The sequence below is a fragment of the Erithacus rubecula genome, assembly GCF_903797595.1.
Source record: "Erithacus rubecula genome assembly, chromosome: 2".
Taxonomy (NCBI): Eukaryota; Metazoa; Chordata; class Aves; order Passeriformes; family Muscicapidae; genus Erithacus; species Erithacus rubecula.
The window spans coordinates 47838697-47863120 of NC_136685.1; the positions used below are offsets into that span (position 1 = coordinate 47838697).

At 37.2% G+C, this 24424-nt stretch overlaps 1 protein-coding gene across 1 annotated transcript in view; it reads right to left on the minus strand.

Annotated features, from left to right (window-relative positions):
• The window catches only part of MAN1A1 (mannosidase alpha class 1A member 1), a 136696-nt gene that overhangs the window by 83734 nt on the left and 28538 nt on the right, over positions 1-24424 (minus strand). The window contains exons 2-3 of the mRNA XM_079299323.1: positions 16003-16099; positions 6687-6802 (exon numbers count right to left, since the gene is read on the minus strand). Coding sequence (XP_079155449.1) covers positions 6687-6802; positions 16003-16099 — 213 coding nt within the window. The remainder of the gene's footprint in view (positions 1-6686; positions 6803-16002; positions 16100-24424) is intronic.

Here is a 24424-nt window from a genome sequence, read left to right on the forward strand (position 1 = left end):
CCCACACCCTGATCATTACCCTCTTTTCACAAAGAAGTCTGCACATTTCTACTCAGATGTCAAATTCTGAGCAAAACTGTTTTTTATTTTGCTCTCAGATCAAGCTGTATATGAACACCTTACGATCCATTTAACAGTACCAAAATGTATGAGAAAAACTTCCATCTGAACTTCCCAAAACTTCTACTTCATCATCTATAGATGTGACAATTATTTTTTTTTTAATTTAGCCTTCTCCTTCAAACAGTTACTGCATCACTTACATAGAAAATCTGAGAAGTGGCTGAATTAATTCCATTATTTCTAATAGAAATTCTGTAAGGCAAAATGACTGGACATGTGTATTTCAAGATTAAGAAGATGTTTCCTCTTTATGGTACCGAGTGTAAAAGACAGCTCTGAACAAATATAATATAATTATAAATATATAAATATAATTTCCCATTTTATGCTCTTTACATTAGACTCCAAGTAGACTGTGCTACGTATGAGAATACCTGAACCACCATTTTTAGCACACATCCTAGCAAGGCCCATCTTCAAAAAGCAACAAATATAACTAAATGGGGAGGAAGCAGGCAAAATAAAGTGCCAAGACTTATATTACTGTGTCACTCTATATTTCTATTTATTTTCAAATCTGTGACAGGACAAATTCGATCTCAGCTACATCTTACTACTTAACTTCCCTTACCCTCCCATTAACCACAGGATTAAGACTACAACTGGTAAACTACTGATGCTTCAAACAGCTGCTATATTGAATTTAACATTGAAAATGTTGGTTTTCACACAGCAAACTACTGTCAACTGGGCTTTCCTGAAGGCCTCTGCCTATTGAACTCCTCCAGCTTCCCAAAAATCAGTATTCATATCCTTTTGGATCACTTCATTAATACATCTCATTGCTGATAATCTTCCTCTCTGCAATTCACAGACCATGGCCAGATTTCCATCTGTATTTCCTCATGGGAAGCCACCCTCCCTTATAAAGTCACCATTTGAAACACAACACTATTTCATTTATCCAGCGTTAGGTTCCACCTGGCATTCACCAGCAGCACTGGTTATGTGTTCTGCCACTTAAAATTCAACTGGAGCAAATACTGTGTGCTCTTTACACAGATGAATGTATTCCCAACAATCAAGTCACCTTACTTTATATATGATAAAGAGCTTATGCTCTCAGTTTTTATAAAGACAACAAAAAGTAATGCCACAAATCCTAACATACCATTTGTCTTCTCTATTGCAAAGATTCCTTCTAAAACCTTCTTTCCTTTGGCTCCCCTGTTCTTGTATCATCAAGACTGTATAGAACTTCAGTCACCTCATCTGCATTTCCATCTATTGCTCCTGAGTACAAGGAATATAGCAACTCCCCACGCACACACACCGTGGCAAGCAGCCCATACCCTGCAGTTTAACAAGCTGTGCAAGAGAACACCAGGGATCCTGTACTGAACATTACTGAATAGTGTATATAATTCTAGACTAAAAAGTGGGCACAAAGGGGCCACATTTCCTATGAAACAGGATCCACTTGTAATTATTATTACTATTAAATAATAATATTCCCTGGATGAAGCACAAAAGTTTGGAACAGCAATGAATCGTAGCATTTTCAAGCAACCCAGGAATTACAATAGAGTCATGGATAGTACTACAATAGCTCACTTTCAAGTATTTTAATTGAACAAGATTTTAATTACTTGCAATTGTGGGGAAAAAGAGTTTCACTCATATTCCACAAATGAAAGTTATTGGCAGCTTGCTAAAATATTCAGTTCCCAAAGACATAGGAAACAATCTTAGCAACCTTTATATCACAAGTGTTAAAGCCTAGTTATTGCATAACTTGTTATTTAACCTTGCTGAAGTCCCTGCATGGCAGACTGCAAGATCTTCAACAGGCACAAAATTAAAGTGCTACTGAAGGCATTAATAAACTCTAGCAGCAAAAGAACTGTGTTTTAGTAATGAATTTGCAGGATCTCCTTTTAGCCCATCAAAATAGGGCTAAAATTACACATAATCAAAACAAAATCAAGTCACTTTGAAGTCTGGCATTTAGAGTGTACTAATAGGTTATGTGGCAAACTAGTAATCAAATAGTCCCACAAACTAAAGAACCATTTTCAACTGCTGGCTTTCTTAAGATTTCTCTCCAGCCCATTATACGTTTACTCACACCTCCCACACGACTCTTTTTTTTTTTTTTTTTTTTTTTTTTTTCATGGAAAAGCTGTTCCAAATTGTTGTATTAGGAAACTTTCTGATTTTCTCACTTGAAGAGAAAAAACATGAAAAATAAAGAGCCAAAAAACCGTAATGTTCCAAGCCAGAACACTAGGTTATGGATTGTTAAATACAATTACACATCAATCATATTACCTACAGTTATGGAATAGCAGGATTCAGATTTGTTAATGCTGAAGTTTGAAATAAGAAAACTGAAGTCTGGAAGCCTGTCCTGTTACTGACTGCCACACCACAGATACAGCTGAGTCAATGATAAATGCTGGAAGTCTTATTTATTACATATGCAAATAATATTTGCTATTCTGGGATCTCGGAAAGGGCTATGCTGGTCTATATATGACAGTAGAGAAAAAAACTTAACTTCTAGTTTCTCCATTTTTGCCAGTTCTTTTCCAGCTCCCAAGTAATAGACATATCACTTACAAAACTTCTAGGTTGCATGAAGCTGCTGGCAAAATGTCTTTAAAAGATACTCAGATTTGCTAAGCTAAGCACAAAGATGAAAATCAGAACTGGTAAGTTATCCTTCAAGCTTCAAAAGTGATACAGTGACTGACCAACTTCTAAACAGCTTTCCTTGAGAGCATTAGTAGGACACAAGACTGAGGGTACCCTCAGCTTCTTACTCATTCCATTCTCTTTATGCAGTTCTTAAATCCATTAGTACCTGTTTTTGAGAGCAAATAACCAAATGTCCTTTATACTTTCCCAATTTCCATCTTATCTGAACAAGTGCATGGCTTTCTGCTCCGTGCCTGGTTCCCATTCTGACCCTGTCTGGCTACACTTCCATCAGACAGCTGGTCAGCTGGCCAGGGTATGAATTCAAGCCCTGTCCCATGTACAGTTTGATTGCTAGCACCTTCTGGTCTTGGTGTGGCCCCTTATTGCTCCAGGGAATGTCCAGGCATGCTTTAGGACACCATGTAGACCAAGGACTGCCCAGAGGCAGTACAGACAAGACTGCCCTTTTGCATGGAAGGAGTTTAGCAGGGCTGAAGAAAAGGGAGATGAATCACTTAGTCACTCATCCTGGAGATACTGGGGTGTGTTTGGGTGTAGAGCACCATCAATTCCAATACTTAACAACTCCCAAACCTTCACTGCTGTGCTGTGTGGCCCTGCTCCTGCACCACTACTCCCTGACACCTGACCCCCTCATTTGCCTCATTAAGATCCCTTTTCCTCTCTCTCTCTTCCCAAGTGTATATTCAATGTCATTTGGCTCTTGCTCTGCAGAGACTGACAGCCTTTTCCTCCCCAGTGTGAAGCAGAAGTGGGGTGGTGGTACAGAAATTATTTCAGAAAGCTGTCTGTGTGTGTGCAGCTTCTGAAACAAGAAAAAATAAGAGCAGAGGAGCAGGCAGCAGTGTGTAGTTGTAGCTAGGAAACAGCCAAGCTCCCTAAAGAGCCCATGAAAGACAGGCTCCCTTTTCCTCCCTTGTAACCTGCTGACACACAGCCCAGCCCAGCTGTTGCAGCCTTGGGCTGTGCATGGTGAAGGGTGTGTGGGAGGGTCACAAAGCCTTGGCTATATTAATTAGAAGAGCAAAGATTAATCCCCCAGAGAGATGGAGTGAATTAACAGAGAACAGAGCATATATCCATGATGCTAATCAAAGCAAAGATCATCTATTTAGCCACTGCAAATGTCATCTCTTTCCAAAGCTACATGTCTACATCTCTTATAATATTGACAGAATCAGAAAATGCAACTTAACTCCTGAAGGAATAGCTCAGTTAGCTCAAACTTCTGCAAGGTTTCAAATAGAAAAAAAATGTTGTCAGCAGTTGTGACATAAAAAAGCTCCAAACATTGCAGCATGGATGTCTCAGTTATAAAATTACAGGGCTACCAGCTACAGCTGTGATGAAAACAGCCTGTGTTATATTCCAAAAGGGGAAGCTTCTAAACATATCCACTGACAAGCTTCCTAAAATGCACAAGTTTGCCAAGAAAGGTACCGCTGACTTAACTAGAATTTTCCTTCAAAATCAAAACCTATCTTTGGAAAGGTAAAGAATAGCAACCCTGACATCTAATTCATTGAACTGTGACATTGAAATCTAACACATAAAGAGATGTTGCCATTTCCCATTAAGTCACCTTTACTCCATAAATCCTTTCATGTGGATAAACTAGTGCTTAGTGTACAAAGTGACATTAGGAAACTTTTATAATCAGATGTTGAGAGTGGTGTGAGTGCTGACCAAATAGTTTGATGAGTGTCTTTCAGAGTTTGTAAAATTTTCCCATATCCAGCTTCATTGACATAGAACGTAAGGAGAAAAAATTCTGTTACAGAATACAGTAACAGTAATCTTCGTAAAGAACATCTTAAAGAAAATTAAAGATTTGAATGACATGGTTCTAAGAAGAAATTAAGAGAAAAACTTATCCTATTTATGCAAATAAAGGCCAAATATGCTGATTAAGCAGTCACTGTACCAGAAACATCAAACACAAATTTATACTACTCAGAAGAAACAAGGATGTGTCAGTGTGTCAGTTATTCCAAATAAATCATTTTCATGGGACAAAGGTTTCTAAAACAGGAGCAAGTAATAGTGTGAGTAACATTTTTGCAGAATATGTCACGTAAGGGCTGATACATGATAAATACAAGAGAATTGCTACTCTTTAAACTGTATGATATAAATACAAAATGGCATTTGAATCTAAAACCTATACTTAAAGTGGAAAAAAAAGAGCAAGTTGAGCAGCCTCCAACAATCCAGCCATTAAACAAATGGATATCTGTTATTAAGTTTGGCATTGCAGTTATTTATTTTAATTTCCTTGTTCCAGTTTGGGAAAATTAATCTACTTGCTGCTGATGCCAATGTAAAATTCAATTACATATGATTATGAAGTATTAGGAAAATAATTTTGTGAGGTGTTGAACTCCAGGCTGCCATTTACAGGAATATCAGTAACAATATTCTGTTAGTGACGCATGTCAGTGTTATCTGTGAAGTTGTTTTGGTAAATCTCCTTGACTCCTGCATTGACCAGCTAATGGAATACATAATTTCTGACATTTTCTTAGCATATAAGCATCACTGAGAAAAAAATAGGTGCATTAAAAGGAGGAAATATCATCTACAAGTTTCCAGTACTAAATATAGCAAGATTTATGTAAATCCAAATATTTTCACGCTAATAATGTAAATCACTCTACAACACTTTACAATATTCCTCCAAGTAGAGCTCAGCTCATCCTTTTAAGTAGAGTTTGTTACTTTCTGTTGTCTTATCCTGTCTTTTAAATATCTTGAAAATACCAATAGGAATGTAGTATTACAAAAATACCTTTAGGAAAAAAAAAATTATGCACAAAATAAAGTTATTACGTGATTCAGGCTTCCGACACTACACAAGAGCACTTTTAATATCCTGTATTTACATTATAAATGTAAATATAAATGCACACTAAATTACTGCTTATATAAACTATGTAATACCCACTCTTATTAACTCCTTCTTAAAAGGATAATTAATTCTCAAGCATGGAAGAGAACCTAATTAAACCCGACTTTTGCATAACTTATTAGAAAGAGTACTTTGTTTTCAGAAAGTGTTTCTAACATTAAGCATGTCAACTGCAAGAGCTTTTAAGTGCTCAGTGTACTGTGCTTACTTTACTACACCAATCAGAGGTGCTTCATCAGCTCTTTGTATCCAACAATAAATTCTCTGTCCCAAACAAAAAAAAAGGAAAAGAAAGGAAAGATACCAAACTCAGGACTCCTCAATTTAATTGAAGAGGTTCCTGCTTGTTCAAGGCCTATCCAGAATAAAAGCTTCAATAATGAACTTTGCCTTCAGCTGCATATTTGCCACTTAATAGGGTGATTTGTACATGCAGCTGTGAAGGCCTGATGCTTTGTGAGACTAAAGCACTTCAGCCTAACTCATGATACTCAACTTTACTGGAGTAGTCAAAGGAACCTAAGTACTATGTATGTATGGCATATACATTTATCTAAACACGAGTAAAATCTGTGGAAGATTTCATAATTGGATAATGTAAAAGGCTTAGGTAATGAAAAAATTAATTGAAGGGTCTCAATTCTCCTACCCAGAATAGCTGAAAAGGCTGTTTTTTACTTTATAATGGCAAATACTCTATTCCTTCCTTCCTTCCTTCCTTCCTTCCTTCCTTCCTTCCTTCCTTCCTTCCTTCCTGATCATTGCCTTCTATCTACCTAAAGCTGATTGAAAAAGATCATACAAGCAGAGCAGTAAATTTCCTATCTTCCAGCTTTCTGCCTTGTTCTACCTATGAATGAATTAAATTATCTACCTATCAATGAATTAAATTCTTTAGTCTAGCATCATGTTTGTAATACTAGAACTCAGACCTCAGTTGGCCCCTGGAGACTAAACAGAGCATTAAATGTTAATCAGCAACACTCCTTACCACACTGAAATCCAAGCTTTTTTCAACCCACTCCTTGGCTTCCTTGAACTCTTCTTTCATTTCCATGATGAATAATGTATCAAGGGCATCCACGATTGTTGCTCCTTGTATGTTACCTGAAATACATGAAGAGCCAGTGATTTGCTTTCCAATGGAAGACTTTTCAGTTGGATCTAATTAATTTAAATTAATTCTAATTTCAAAATTCAATTTCAATTAATCCAATTAAAAACTGGGTATATAAGCATTCAAGTGGTAACTAGCAATTCACAGCCGTTACTTTGATTCCCATGCCACAACACAACATCATAATATTTAAATATTTCTTTCACTAATGAACTTTTGAAGAGCTGTTCTAAGGCACTGTATTTCCAGCTATAATTTTGCATTTTAAACCACTGATAGAACAGTTCATGATAAAATGATGTAAAACCCAAAACATCTCAGTAATTCAGAAATTCTTTTTTCTTCCACTTTGGAATAAAAACAATCAACCAGTTGCTTTTTTGTTTTTATATTCATAATATACATATGTATAGTAATATACATAAAGCTTTAAGAAGCTGGTGAATACTGATCCCATTTCAGGTAGGAATGCCTTTTAAGAAATACAGTCTGTGGAAAACAATTGTGCACCACCGTGTAACCTGCACAAGACAGCACTGGGGGAGGCAAAGGCAAACTTGCACACATGGATTTGTCAGCTCAGGAGGGGCAGCAAGGCACTGGTTTTCAGAGCAAGTTCTGGTGGTCTGCAAAAGTGGCACCTCAGTTCTACCTGTGTTACAGAGATGGGTAAGAGCTAGCCTTGCATCACTGCAAGATGAATTATCAACAGTATGTTGGCTTTGGAATGGATTAAATGTTCATCATCCTGTACTGAAAGGCTAATGCAGATGGTGGGGTTCAAGAAAACACAGTCACTCAAAATACTTTCCCAGGCTTATTTCAAATTTACCTTGACCTTTTCAAAACACCATTTTTGTCTAGGAGGAGTTTCAATTCCTATTTATGGGGAAATGTCAAAAATTCAATTTTGACTCTACTGGAATTTGTATTTCCTAACTTGGCTCCCGCAGTTTTTATAATGAATGGAGAACCACTGTTGTATTTTAGAGAAGACTCTGATACAGAAGTAAACATTTAGAATTACAAAATAATTTAGGCTGCAATCAACAGAGAAAGTCATTAGATTCAATCCCTGTCTCCCTCAGCAGGGCTAATGAGTCAGGTGAATAGCTGACTACTCATTCCGGAATTGATTGTACCAGGGGAATAACAAGACAGTAGCTACAACTAATTAAGGAACTTGATTATCATCTTGTCTCTGAAATACCTGATGAAAAAGTAAACTTAATTATGTAAACTTAGCAAATATCAGAATTAAATTTTTCATATTTAAGGAAGAAAGCTACTATATCAGTCAATTCTTGTGTTCACTGGCATCATGGGTTTCTGCTTCCACATGAAACAGAGACATGGCTGGAGAGCTCAATATAGAAGGATTGACATCACTTTCTTAAATTAAACTTCCAGGTAGAAAATAATTTTCCATTTCCACCATCTTAAACAAAATAATATTTGAGGTTATTATGAAATTCACTCACTTGGCATATTTAACAGAATCAGATACTTTTTCTATTTTAGCAGCTGCCTATACCATCAATTTTTGGAATTCACTTTCCTACTCTGAAGGAAATAATCTCTACATTTTCCTCCAATACTCCACTAATAAAACTGCAGCATACCTTGGTAAGAACAACATTATATCCTCCAAGAGCTTATTTGGAACTTGGCTGCCCTTCTCTAATATTAAAGGAAAAGTATTCCTTTAAACTTGGCTAAGCAACTCATATTTTTCCTGAGCTCATGAGAAAATGAGAGTGGAAAACTGCTGGAGGACATCTGCTCAAGAACACTGCAAAAGCTCTGGAGGTGCCTGGTAACTCCATACAACAAAAGCAGTTCCTAGTGAACCTTTACAACTGAGCTCTACTTACAGAAAAATCATCTATAACCTGATTTGCTTCAGTGGATTGCGATAGGCTCACCATGCAAAGACATTCTTTGTGATAATCCTCTTGTAATACAACTAACACCACCACCAAACAGTTGAGCTTTCAATTTCAAGGATTAGTACTTGAGCTGCATCCCACTACTAAATCAGAAGAAAAAGAGGAGAAAATAAGGAGAAATCTTAAGAGAAATCTCCCATGGAATCACCTACTTATTATGATTTCTTTTCCTGAATCTGGACTAAGTGGTCTGCTTAAAGCACAGACATATAAAAAATGCTAGAATCTAAAGTAAATCCTGTTTTATTTGAAATAACTTCTGCTATTATTCTGAAGGCTCCAGAACATGGAATAAAACAATTAAAGAGACAATTAGAAAAGTTTGTCTCAAACAGCTGTACTTCTGAGTTCTGATGAAAGAGAAAAGAACAGAGAAAGTCAATATAGTGGCCAGAATTATGACTTGTGAACAACTGCAGTTTATGCTAAGTCAGCCAACAGGATAACTTAAACTTGAGAGCAATATGGAAATTGTGACGTTGAACAGTTCATTAATAACCAGTCAGACAAACCAGTGGTGAGGGTAGGGGAAGGAGTGCAAAGAAATTAAATGAACATTTCTTATTGTAGGATAAGACCAAATATTTCACAAGCCTATATAAACTATGCTTCTCAAGCAGAGCATATAAATTATTAAATAGTTATCACTGTTGTTTGTTCCTACACAACATTCCCAAGGAATTACACAGCAGTCATGGTCTACAAGAAGCAAAGATTATTGCTAGGCAATTACACTACACACTCATGACACAGAATATTTGGACAAGAGGACTGTTTTCCTATGCACCTACAGTACTGCTATAAATTTGACTAGCAGAGAGCACTGTGTTAGAGTGCCAGCAAAGTTGCAGCCACCATGGTAGAGTTTCATAGTTGCCCTAGGTAGGAGGAACATATCACAAGACTTGGATAAAATTCATAGACCTCAGGTAAAAACAGATATATTTTGCAGATAATTTAAAGAAAAAAAATATATACTTGAGGTAAAGAATTTGAACTTGAAACTCATAAAACAAAAGCTCAGAGGGAGTACTTTTGATAATAAAAGAGATAACTAGATGTACAAGCCTACCAAAATGAAGAATTAGTTTCTACCAAAACCTCTAGACCAAGCATTCATATATTCTCCATTTTACTTCTACTGCTAACCCTTTACCTTTATCTCTTCTCTTTACTAACAGCATCATTTACCCAAGAGAGTAATAGAGAATACATAAACAAACACTATTAACTGAAAAGAATGCAAAAGAAATCAGTCAACATGGAATTCCTAGCATCTGTCGAGAAACATCTACAGAACTTCCTTAACATCCTAAGAACACTTCAGAACATCTACAGAACACTTAAAATCTTAAGCAATGATCTGGAAGAAAACAAAAAAGAACATATTGCTAACAAGATTTGCGGACTATGAACCACAGTGGCTTATTACCCAGCATTTCAGAACACTAAGAGTAAAATACAGGTAGCCTATATCTCCTCTGGGTAATGCACAGTCAGTCCATTCAAACTGCATGCTCTTTAATATCTAACAGTGCCAGTGTATGTGCATGAAAACAAAAAAAGACAAGAGATTTCATTAGAGAATGGAGTAGCATCTCAGGACTGGTCAGCAATAGCAGAATAAGAGTGATCAGAGGATGAATAACTTTGCATGAGTTTCCAGAATGCCACTGCAGGGAGAACTGCTCTGGATGTGAATGACAACCTTATTAGCACAGCTCTGTGTCTGAGCTTATATGGCCATATGGTTTAAGAACTACAGCTGGCTTATGGCCAATCCCTTTGGAGCATCTGCCAAAATAAGTTCTCACTTGTCTAGCCCAAGCTTTTAGATATGACCAGAGGAGTCTGAAATAGAATACTTCAGAATCAATGCATGTGTTTGAACTTCATAGTTTACAATTTCCTTCCATCCCTTGCACACTGAGCTTGGCATTCAAAATGCATATAGGTTTTGCTATAGTAACATTTTGATTTGATATATAGGTTTCTTGGAGCATTGCTTCAAAAGCTGACTCATATCTTAGAACAGTGTTTTCCTTTATTTAAAGTTCACTGAAAAGGTTCCTATGCAATATCATTAGCAATTTAAAGTGTCAAGAGTGATTAATTATTAAAGTGTGCTATGCCAAAACATGAAACTCTTGACTCAAGTACTGGCAAACCCTCAGCTATATTAACACTTTTAATTTCAGTGACTATTAGCACCTGGTAAGAGCAGGGAAAGAAAAATTCATTGAGTTTTTAACAAATCTAAGGCAACATGAAACAATATTTGTAGATATTTCTGGAATGCTCTTCCAAATCTCCAGTATTTTATACATCTGTGTATTTTAGAGGCAGCTCTGGTCTTTGACTTTGATAAAGCTCAAATAATTTTTCCTTCATTGCTTATCTCTGTGCTTCCTGCAGAAGCCTTTGGCATCCACCGCACTTCTGGCATTGTGCAGCTCAGCACAGTTATGTTTTGTTATGAACCACCTTCTTTTGTTTGAACATGCTGCCTAGTAATTTGCTATCTCCACCCTTCCTTACAAAGGATATCACTCCCCACAAGGAACAATAAATCCTTGTTCATTGCATCTATGCCACTATGCCACGTTTTATGGACCTCCACTTATTGTTCTGGAAAGTTGTCAAGCTTTACTACTTGATATGAGCTCAAGTCTGCCCGTTCTGTGTATTAACTCAGAATTATATCTCCCATTTCACTAAATGCCAGTTTAAATTACGAACATTTTCTTTTTCTAAGTGCAATTATCGCCTGTTGGGTTTGTGGAACTGTTTGCAGCTTGCCATTGTCAAAGATACCCCAAGTAACTTATTTGCACTCTCAAATTTAACTCTGGTCATTTGATTTTTCAGCACTGGGATGAGTAATTTGACAGTGTGGCCTCAGCAGCAACAGATTGCTGTGAGAGGTCAGTAATAGACATGAAAAATGTTTTTTGGAAATCTGAAAAGACAATACACTCATCTTTGTCATGCAATATCACCTCCTCTCAAAAATGCTGCATTGAGTAATTCATCCACATATCTGCTTATGTTATTCTTTACACAAGATAATTTAGTTGAGATAGATGTCAGGCTTACTTTCAAAATTAAAACCATTCACAAAAACACAAAATTTCTAGGAATACAACAGCAACAGTGAAGACAAACAAGGTTGGGGTGGGGAGAAGATTTTGAATCCTTTTAATTTAAATTAATATATTGCTTAAACACATGCACAATTAATTGCCTAGGCTTCATTAATAAATGTAGAGTTTGAAAAGACACACTGCTATACACTACCAAGACAGTTTTGGATATAAATTTTGGCAGACTTTAAAAATATTCACACACCTCAACACTCCATAAAAGAAATGACAAAAAGCAGTTCAAAGTGGGAGGGGCAGGATCTTACTAAATTATAGTATTTGAGGCAACTTTGAGGTTTACTGATTGTGAGTATTTATTAAATGCCTCCCTTTTTGCCTCCAGAAAAGTTCCTTTTCACTTGCAGAGATTAATTATACAGTGCCTACAAGTTACAATATCAAACTGGCAATACTGCACATGAAACACAGCTTCAGATAATTAAAAAAGCCCTTTAGTTACAGCCACTTAAGTGCAGAAAACACTTTTCAAAAGAGTTCTCTGCTAGTGCAGCAACATTCATTAGTTTTAAAACTAGTTCAGAAGTCTCAGAGAGGAATAGCTCCTAGTTTGAGGGGTTGGTGGTGGAGTGCTATGAAAAAAAGGCAAAATTGTGATTTTGCCACTTTTGCAGTAGAAAGGTAGATTAATAAATCTCTGCTTTAGCTAACATTGTTAACACTAACCTGAAACATAAAGGTTAAAGGGCCTACTTTCTACTAGGTATAGTCAAAGAAGAATTAGCACTCGTGGAAGAAGTCATACCAGGAGATATGCCCTGTTTTGCTAATGGACAGACATGGTGCAAACAGATGCTGAGCTATTCCAATTTATTTGATTAATCTAGAAACAGTGGTGCACCTTATCGAATTAAACTAATAAGAATATTTCTGTTTTTTCAAATAGTTGCTACAACATGGCAAATACAATGGAAATAAAAACATTGCACGGATGTGCTGAAAAGACATTGCCAATGGTCAGAGGCATATATGTGGCACAGCTTTCAAGGAAAAATGTTTCAGTTTATATATCAGTGATCACATTTCAGTGTATCTCTAAAGGTTTGTTATTCTTGGTGTGTACATGTGAGAGGAAGCAACTTCTGCTCATAACATGGATATATCTACAGTCTAAAGACTTTCTCACCTTATTGCACACACCCTTCCAGACACAGAGCCTGCAGAATACCAGCAAGATCAAGGCAGTTCCTTGACTTCACAATTTGTTTTCATGACCTGAGTTTATGACAAAAAAGTCATTTCCAAGTTCAGCAAGAAGTCCTCAGCTACAGAATATCCCTACTACCAGTAAATTTCACAAGGTGCTAAAGTAGGGTTCTTGTCCTTCCTCCAAAATTAGAACCACCAGTCGTCCCTACCCTTTCTCCCATCACCACCCCACTTTTCTATTTTCCTCATGTCCTAGCCTAGGTATAGTGTCTGTATTTCATGACAATACTTCCTAAGCCACATCTATGTATAATTACACCTCTCAAAAGGTATCTTATTTTTGTCCTTCTGAGAAACATAGCATGACAGTTATGACTTGCCTTCAAGACACAACAGTCATTATAATCTACCTGCAAAATGGAGATAGAAAGGAGGCATGCATTTATACTTTCAAAAATAAGCTTAGAAGCAGTATCATTTGAAAACAACTCTCCTGTGTCAGGAGAGCTGTAGTGTCATTTACACAACATAAAGCAGCACACAGCACTGGACTCTGCTGCTCCTCACAGTGAGACAGTAAAAGTCTGTATCCCAGACAGCCACATCCAGTATAAGCAAAGCAATGTAAATGCAGCAACTGATTCAAAGGAGAAGTGTTTAAAATCAAACAGTGCCTAACGAAATGTGCTGTATTTTACTAATACTAAGACAATTTGAAACATTTAAAACAATTGAAACCTGGCAACAAGAAGAAAAGAGAGTCTTGGCAAATTTGAGATAGTTATGGATGACAGTGAACTGAAGGTCTTACTTGATTTCTGAAGGTTGGCAGGAAATTCACAGGACACAGAGCTGAAGGTAACCTATTCTTCACTAATACAATTCAGAGTTACCTTGAATTAGTCAATCATTTGCAATTTTTACAAATTTTTTAAAAGGAGAAACAAGGAAGATAAGGAAACTTTTCCAACCTTTCATGAAGGAAAGAAACCCAACACACAAATAGGTCACACTTCTATTGTTTTATGAAAAAGCCTAAAACCTTTGTTGAATTCAAACCTGAAGGAACAAATCAGATCTAATCATCTGAGGACACTTACAGAAACAAGGTTTTGTTTGTAAAGAACAAAAGGCAATTATGGATTTGGGCAAGGGTAACTTATGAGGCAGAGATGCTTGCAGATGTGCTGCTCTCTGGTATTCTGTAAAGCAATTCAGCAGAAAGAGACCTAATGTTTATTTTGATTTGCACCAAGATCAGTAAGATTGAAGATGTTTCTAAGGAAAACTCCTCAGCAATAGGACCTTATACCAGATGACCATGATGAGTAACTGATCTGCATTTAGACTGATTCTGGCTCTTACTCCTTTAAATGCAGCATTATTTTTCAATTCAACACTTGTCCTGTTTCACAGAGAATTGTGCCTGAAGTGACTTAAACTTATGCAACATCCACAGAACTCCTGCTTAAGATTTTCACAAGTCAATACATCTACAGCTTGTTCTGCTTTGCGAATCCATGCAATATTATTATTAACTCAAACCATAGAAATTTTTATACCACTTCTGATTTCAAATGAAACTACATTAAGCGTTTTAATTTTCAAGATTCATGCCATTTTGTTGTACTGCAAGAAAACAGAATTCCATTAAATAGTTCCTCAAATACATAAAATTGCACAACTATCATTCTCTTGAAGACAATAAATAATTTTGATTTTTAGACAAGGAAATAGAAACACGACTCAACCTTGAAGTTAACTCAAACTACTCTGCTTTCAAGAACTCAAAAAGAAATCCAGTAACTAACTAGATAATAATTACTTATTAACATTTGTTATATCACCTTAGGGTAGCCAAGCAGTGCAGCAAGATCAATGTAGATGTTGTATTTTTCAACTTATTTTTGTAATTACAACTGCTGTCTCTAAGCAACCTCCAAACATAGTTGGGGATTTGATAAGTGCTCTATTTAGGCTGCTTTAGGAAATGTTTCCACTTCAAGTTATCTTTTGTAAACATTCAACAAAGTAAGTTCCTGTTAAAATCAAAATAATGCATTGATTTTGTCTCAGCTATAGAAATCAGCAATTTTTTCGGCTTTCTGTTTGGAAAATAAGCTAATTTTTGTAACACAAGCTATTTAAATAGAAAAATTGGTGTCAAACAGTTTAATTCTTCATTTTTCTGCAAAACTGAAGATAATGGCAATTCATAGGACTGTTTTCTTATGATTCCTCAGAATGCTGTTTCTCTTCAGCTACTATTTACTCAGCCAAGTCCTACTTGGACACCAAGGAAGTCTTGCCTCATTACACTGGATTTCTACAGTGCACCTCTCCTACCAGAACTTTTCAGTCCCATATTTGTTCTACACTGATAACAACTTGTGCTTTATTTAACATCTCCTGTGCAGTATTTGGAGGTACAAACAACAGCTGTATTAATGAAAAAAACAAAAAAAAAAAAAGCCGGATAAGGGAGTCTGATACAAATCGACAAAGTTTTATAAGAAATGGAAATGAATTCCTGAGAACTGTACACAGCTTTGTGACTGTGGAGAGTACTGTTAGTTCCTCGTATAAGATTTCTCCTCTTCTCCACCCTGTCCCCCTTAGCTCCCAGCTTATTGAATGTGGCATCAATGATTTCCATAGTAAATGTTTAAGACAGGACAGCATTTATTGGAGCAAAACTGTATTTTTATCATGCAGCAATGCCATGCTCCATTTATTCTCATTCAGACACTAATCTATAAAAGTCACAGAAAGCACCTTCATTTACTGTTACTTTTTATACATAACAGAAGCAAGAAACATCATACTGCATGACAGGGAGAAGAAAGAAAACATGTTTATCACTTATAAGCTTTTCAGCTGATTTACTGTTTTATGCTAACGTCACTAAGCACAAAAATACACTCTACTCACCAAACAAATTGCTTGAATGTCCTTGCTTAGATATGGGTTTCAGTTCATTTAATCCCCACGCGTAACGCTTATAATTATCCCAGGCATGCTTCATCATCTGTAGGGAAACCAAAGCAGGATTATAATGTTGATTTAGCAAGAAGCCACAGCAAACACCAACTTGAGAATATTCTCAATATTAAAAACATTTAACTCAATTCTTAACCAAATTCCTGCTGTATGCACTAGATCTGTGAAATATTTAATAAAGAATAACAGTGGCACTGTTTTACAGGTGGCAGTGGGACGGTTGCTGTAAGAATTACATGACTGTTCTCTCCACTTCTGTTACCTGCAAGCTTATGGTCAAGATACATTAAAAAATAATTCATTTTTAGAAAGAGAATTCACTGTGTCATATATCAATTCAATTGAGATTTTATTTCCCTTCAGCATACACCACAGAAACTGGGGGAAGTAACATATTTAAAGAAGGTATTTCCCCTAAAACCTCTAGATTCTTTAAGGTGAAAATAAAGCTTACAGTAGTTTTCAGATTCTGGCAGAGACCTGCTTGCATAAAACTAGCTGGTTCAAACTCAGCACAGCTAGTAACACCAGGAGGATGGTAAAGTGGGCAGGCAGAACACCTAGAAAATGTTTTGAAGTTTTTACAATACAATCTTTTATGGCTAGAAATGCATCTGTAGATGCTTTCACATGCCATTTTGCACAGATACAAAAACCTTTACCACTAAACATATTACCACCAAATCATATTTTGCACAAGAAGAGGTGCACTCAGATAAATACTCAGCTTTGCAGAGCCCAGCACAGCAGTGCTGTGGTAGAAGCAGGGGGCATCCCACCCGAAGCCAGGGGAGTGGTTGACTCAGGAATAGCTCACACTTTCCATCACCATCACCAGACCTATCTGGTCTGAGCTGTCCTTTTTCAGGGTGGTCCAGGTGCACATCCAGGTACCCACCTGCCCCTCCCCAAACATGTGGTGAGAACACACTCAGCTCTGCAGGTCTGGTGACAAACCACTGCCACTCCAGCAGGTCCAACACCTCCCATTACCAACCACCACTTCTAACACCTGCTCAGGAAGAGCCTTCTTTAAAGGCCACCACAAGCAGCATGACTTTATGTAACAGAAAGATTCTGCCTCATTGCTGTCCCTCCTCTCCTCTTCCACAAGGCAGAGTAGTGCTGGAAATGTCAGAGGTCATCTTCTAGACAAGAAGTGACAATTTCAGACCTTTTCAAAGATACTGCTTCAGGCTGTCAGATGACAACACTGCTCTGTCCTTGCTTTCAGATCTCTTCTTGAGGCCACGTGTGTCAAGGATAATTCTGTTAAATAACAGTTACAATCCTAAATTTAAAAGCAGCAGCCTTGGGACATGCTGATAATAGTAATCCTGCACTTTCTCCCTTCCTCTTTCCTTTGCTCAAACCTCAGAGAAATTATGTCAATTAAAAATCTGCATTAAGCCATACCATAATAAATGACAACAGATTTTTTAGAACACCACTATACTTGTGAGAATAAACATTTCTCCACTATTAATGGGAGAAAAAAAATGCACATCTATCCAGCAGGAAAATTCATGGATGTTAATCTAGACTGTAGGTCCAGCTTAAAAATACAAAAATTGGCAATGGCAGTCAATGTGTGAGCATTTTCATCCAAAAGATGAGCCTGGTGTCAGATGTTAGCTGAAAGGCATCAAGTCAGAGGCCCTGTGGCACTGGTCCTAGGCCATGGATGGCAGTGATATGCTGGATAGCAGGAGCTGTGTCCATTGCTTGACTTCATTGCAGGGTGGCTTAGGAGCTCCTCCAGGATGGGGCTTTTTGTCTCAAAGCAGAACTGGTAACAGGCAGACAACTGGCAGACTTTCTGACCATGGGGCTTTCCCAATCTGTGGCTACAAAAATCAAGACTACATGAAACCAATCATTTGTCCACAGTATATTTTCTAATTTACCAATTGAAATTTTCTGGTAATTTTGTCTATTATACAAGAAAGACTTAATCTGCCCTGACATCATATCCAAGATCTGCAAGCTCAGCTTTAGATATTAACGTACAAATTCTCAGAGATTTCAGAAGGCTAAATCCTATGCTTTGTTAAAGCTTATTTCCTCATTCAATCACATCAGATTCTTTTCATTTGTTTAATCTTAATCAGGGCACACCACACAAGACAACTTTTTTTCCTTTTTTTTTTTTTTTAAATAAACTGAACTTGTGATTAGGTGGCCTGAATCAAAGGGCAGCAAGATATAGTATTATAAAAACATTATAATTGCTCACTACCAACATTGTCCTTCCTTTTTCTATCCATTTTGTCCTTGCACATCTATGCTCCTCTTGCATAAGAAAGTGCTTATTAATTCCCAAAGTCAGTTCAGGAAACACAAACTTTTGCAAGTGACATTGTTGGTTGGAGGATCATTTTTGTCTTGTCATGATTATCAGATTGTCATGAGTATCAGAGTTACCAAGGCAGAAACAGCTCCAGACTGGAATGGTTCAGTCACAAAGTGTGTGATGCTACAAGATGTTCTAGATGCAATCACTTGTCTTTAGTTTTTCCCCATGCATTGACACCTCAGACATATTGTATCATAAATGTATGTGTGATTTGGTAGCAGAAACCACTGATTACCCTATTGCTCATCAACTCCTAGCTAGTAGGACAGGAAGATAACCCAGACAGTAGACACTACCACTTAATAATATTTATTATTGTGGGCCAATGAACATCAGATGGGTTGTTGGGTTGGTTTTTTTTTTTTTTTTTTTTACAAAAGTTTCCTCCCATTCTGCTAACTACTACTACATTTATCTAATTGCTTCCTAGGAAATTACAATGTATGGATTCCACAAGCCAAGCAGACCAAAAAAAAACCAACCAACCAAACAACAAACCCAACAAAACTCCCAAACAAACAAACATTAAACAAAAAAACACTGCTCTGCCTAAACTTATCGAAATATTTCAATAGGAAAAACCCTACCAATATTTACTGAGCAGGAGTTCAAATTAATTTCATTTGGCTAATCAAAGCATTTTTTAGAACTCTTCCAGAAAGCCTCGATTTAGACAAAACCACTGAGTTAGTGAGGAAATTTACTCCTAAGAAAACATACCTTTAGGACATCCTTGCTTAGATATTTGGAGATTTATGGGCATACCTGCAAGCAAAAGGCAGCTCCAAAAGCAGTCAGTGAGCCCTCTAGTGTTACAAAAGAAATGAGTCATTCCAACTAGACACAGCCATGAATGGCTCTTCAAAAAGAACTTATTAGCAGTTAGTGTTACTGTGTTACTGGGCAAAGAGCCCGCAGATACAGCAGCTAAAGAGCCCTGCCTTAATCAGCACTGCCTTGCTACACAAGCGACTTGGGGCACCAATTTCCAGGATTCATTACATCAGAAATACTCTACATTCTTCCCCCTCCATGAAAATTAGAAAACCATATTAAGTTTCCCACTACATTAACTCCCTATCTGTAAATAGTTTCATTTTCCATGTAAGAATGAAAAGGTACTAAAATATTGGAGAGCAATTTTAATAGACCCAGATTGCCCAGGTAATTCTTTGCTTCAGCAAAACTCCTAGCACTGGCACTTTGGGAATTAATTTTAACAGGTTGTTTTTTTTTTTTTTGCTTCTTTTTTTTTGGTTTGGGGTTTTTTTCGTTTTTTGTTTTTTTTTTTTTTTTCTTTTGAGAAATCTATCTATCTTTGGAGTCTTCACCCTTCTGTTTGCATGGGATACCATCAAGTCATTATCTCCTGTTTTTTTTTTTTTTTTTTTTTTTTTTGGTAATTCACAGAGAGTCCTTTGATCACATCTCTGACCACTTATACAAGTGCTATTGATCACTTGAAATTTCTAAAGACCACAGTTACTGAGAACATTTCGTGTACTAATGCTGTTAAAAAGAGAAATTTCCAATGAGGTTGACTCCAACAGCTTTTGACTAGATGATTCCAGATACTCTCAAACTCCTCTACAGTATAACTAATATTTTAAATAATTCTGTATTAGTCTTCCAGGATGTTAATAGGCAGAGTTTCATTTGCATAGAAGCATCCATCAGTCCTTCTAGTTTTACTACATATTAAAAAAAAAAATATCACAGGATGGTTGAGATTGAAAAGGAGAGATAATCTGGAGATCAACCACTTCCAGTCCCCATGCTGAAGCAGGTTTATCCACAGCAGGTTGCACAAGATTTTGTCAAGGAAGGTTTTAAGTTTATCTAGAAGGAAACTCAAGGAGAATCCACAACTAGCAGCTTGTTCCAGTGCTCCGACACCCTCACAGTAGAGATGTTTTTTCCTCACAATTTAGGTGGAACTTCCTGTGTTTCAGTTTGTGCCCATTGCCACTTATCTGGTTGCTGAGCACCACTGAAAAGTCTGACCCCACCCTGAACTTAAGATATTTGTGTGCATTGATAAAATCCCATCTCAGCTATCTCTTGTTCAGGTTCAACAGGCCCTTAGCCCACCTCATACCAGAGAGATGTTCCAGTCTCCTCATCCTCCTCAGCCCTTTGCTAGACACTCTCCAGTAACTCCTTGTCTTTCTTGAACTGGGGAGCCCAGAAAGGCTCATTGAACCTCAAACTCTACCGGAGGCTGACAGATCCTTGTTCTGTAAAAGCAGAAAGAAAAACCTATCCTACAGCCATAATATTGGCCATCTACAAGATGATGATAATGCTCTCCCTATTTGCTGGTATTTTGGTTACTGTCATCTTTCAAAGTACTGACACAACACCTAGAGAGAAGATAAAACTCACTTGAAATTTGCAAAACACTGTTCTATTGAAACGTTCACAGAAAACAACAGCGATGCTGAATCAGCACAGTAACAGTGGTGCTCAGATGGAAACTATTGCAGTAACAGGTGGAGTGAAAATAACAACTTAATAAGGTTTTTTTTTAGCAGTTACATGTAAGTGGGGGAGATGCCAAAGAGGATGTCAGGAAAAGAATTAAAGCACCTTTTAGAACTGGGATATTAAAGGAGAAAAAGGATTAATTGCATAAAATAGTGCCACCCTGACCTTCAACAGAGCCACTTAAATCTTGCCAAGACAGAGGAGGAAGGCAGAAGACTTAGGTACTGAAAGTTCAAGAAATTAAGAGACAAAAAAAGCCCACACAACTTCCTCCCAAATCAAACTTACCCCCACAACAAAGCTCTGAAGAAAATATAGCAATTTATCTAATCTCTATTAACTCCCACCCATAGCTTAATCTTCCTCAATTTACACTGATCCTTCTACACATTTAAGTTATTCTCACCTTTTAAACTCCTTACCAGAACTACACGTTCACTCAGACTAGTCTCCCTGCATCTTCTCTCCTTGCTGCTGTAACTAAAACATCATTTTTCCACAGTATCAGCAAGGGCAAGGAAATCCCTAGAATTAGTAAGAAATCTCAACAGGCATTCCACTTGAACTTTCCTCCTGCACAAATTAACTTGCATAGCTGAGGACTCTTCTGGGTCTGGTTGGGATGGAGTTAGCATCCATCACTGCAGCCCATATGGCATTTTGAATTGATGCCTGAAATAATGTTGATAGCACAACAGTGTTTTGGCTGCTGCTGCTGCTGAACAGCACTTGTAAAACAGCAAGGCTTTCTCTTTTTCCAGCTCCTGCACCTTTTCTACTCCCCCTGAGAGGGAAAATGGAGGAGGTGGCTATAAGGTTGAAAGGGGGGACAGGTGGGAGAGCTGACTCCAGCTGGTCAAAGGGTTATTTCCTACCATGTTAACATCATGCTCAGCAATAAAAACTGGGGCAGAAGAAGAAAGAGCAGTTTTCCAAGGTGGCTGCTGTTCAGCAACTGGGCATCAGTCTGATTGCTGCCTTCGCATAATTTGTCCCTGTCCCCTCCTTCTTCCACCTAATAAATGGTATTTATCTTGACCCACCAGTTCTGTGGCTTTCATTCTTCCTGTTCCCTCCTGCAGCCCACTTGGGCCAGCAGCTGTGTGGATGCTTGGCTGCCCTGGTGAACACACCACAGTGTCTCACAGGGCAGGAAGTTTGTGACCACAACACAACCTTCTGGTTTCTTTGCTCTGATGAAATATTGCATCAGCATTAGCAAAACCTCAGGTTTTAGAAAGCCTTATATTCTTTCTGTTCCCATTACTGTTAGTCAACAAGCTAAGACTCAGTGAATCAGGATCACAGAAGGGTTGAGGTTGGCAGAGACTCTCCAAGTCATCTTGCCCAAAGCCCATTGAAAGACCTGTTCTCAACTGTTTTCAGTCACTGAGTGACAACCAAACTGCAGCACAGCTGAAAAAAACCAGAAGCATTTATTATTAGCAAATGCAATACTACCTTTGAAATTATTGCCACCAATTAGGATTTCTCTGTGAAAAACTGTATGATCCTCCCTCAGCTGGTACACTATCACTTTCCAAAAGCTATGCTGTATATATGAAAGATTTATTTAATATGCTCTTATTGAATCTACTGATTACCACAGTGAGCAATTTTTGGAAATACACAGCCTTTGTTTCTTTAGCTTTCAAAAGTATTAAATTTGTGTTTCATCATCCTCACAACGGTATTTAGTGTAACACTGCACTTTAAAGAAATACAAGTTATTGAGTTTATTGAGCTTCTCTTGAATAATATGAGTCTAGAAAAGATGAAGTAATAGGTGAATTTTCTCTATCTCAATACATAACACTTTTTCTAGGATTAGTAAGCACAACTACATGGCAAATTCATTTGATACTTGCCATTGTTTCTGAGCATGATCTTTGTTATCTTTGTCAATATTCATTATTATTGCTTTGGTAGTGCTTTAAACCTTTTATTTCAATCTTTTCTTGCAGTTCTGCATACAATGCTAACACGTTCCCATGTCTTTTCCATCTGGAAATGCTTTGATCACTAAAATCTACCTTGACCTTTTTTTTTTTTTTCCCCAAGTGTTTTTATCAGTGTTCACAGTATGTTCAGACTTGCTCTACAGTAGAAAATCTAGGTAAAGATGTAATTTGTTCCACTGTGGTTACTTCTTTACCAATTAGTTCACAACCTTATCTAAGCAGACATGCAGATCTGACTAACAGTGATACATGTCTTCTTTAGGCTCTTTCAGTTACTCTGTCTACTGTTATGCTGGACTGCTGACAGAATTCACTATAAGCAACTTTTCATAAAACAAAAACTAGAAATTACCTTCTTAACTGAACACCAAGATCCACTAGAAAACTAGTAAAAAAGGTTTATAATCAAGATCATTGTTTTCTGTAGGTAGAATTGTGTCTCAGGTTTATTTTCAAACAAAAATTAGCAATTATGTCTCTCTAAATTTTATTTTAAGCTCTCAACTTTCTGGTACTACTTCTTACTTCAGAAATAGAGCTGAAGAAATAATGTCAAATGTATAAAGGTTCATCTCAGTTGATACTGTTTATTTATTTTCTCTTGAATCTGACAGAAGAAGATACAAATGACAGACTCCCTTTCTCTACTGGCAACAGAAATCTGTTTTTCTCCTCCAAGACATGTAAAATAAATCCTGTCACTATGAACCTTCATATAAATAATCACTTCTTATCTGTCAGCAGGAAGATTATTGCAAATCAGGAGTTTGACGGATTTTTGGTGTTTATAACCACATTTCCTAATGGCATCATCCCGAGTTAAAAGCAAACCACACAGTGTCAGTGTTTGTGTAGCAGTCACTGCCAAGGTGTCACCATTTCTAATTTAGCAGGTGGATGCTCTGGAGCTCTGGCAGGCTGGAGGAGTTCCCATGAGTGCTTCCTGATGGGACTTCCATCCAGCCAAGAAAAGCCACAAAGGAAACTTTAGCATTAGTTAATGGGCCAGTAACAAGGATTCCCAGCCACTGTTTTCCAATAAGCAGCTAGCATGGCTTTGAGGAACATTTGAGGAACAAGCTTCCTTGTGGATTGTGATACAAATTAAGGACTCCTAACAACCCAGAGGTTCATCCAGCAGTGCAGCCCACAGTGTAGGGCACTGTCAGACACAGAGTGGGGGAAATTCCTGAAATACCTCTTACCATGACAATAGAACTAAGGTAGCCAAACTGATTTACATGAATTTCCAATAATATTAAACATGCATATCATATAATGGAATACTTTATATGGTTCTGTATTTAATGATCTGCATTAAAGGTGTGTGCAAGCAAAATCCTACTACTCCTCAGCATTTTAATATCTCACAAATAATTCCTCACCCACAAAGACAAATTAAAATAAAAAAGTCTAGCATTTGCATAGAAAAAAGGAAGAGAAAATAAAAATCTTAAGGCCTAGTCTGAGAATTAATTCATCATTTGTATTGCAAAGAACTTCAAGCTCCTCAAATGGAAAGCCTGACAGAAATGCTAAGTATTATTCC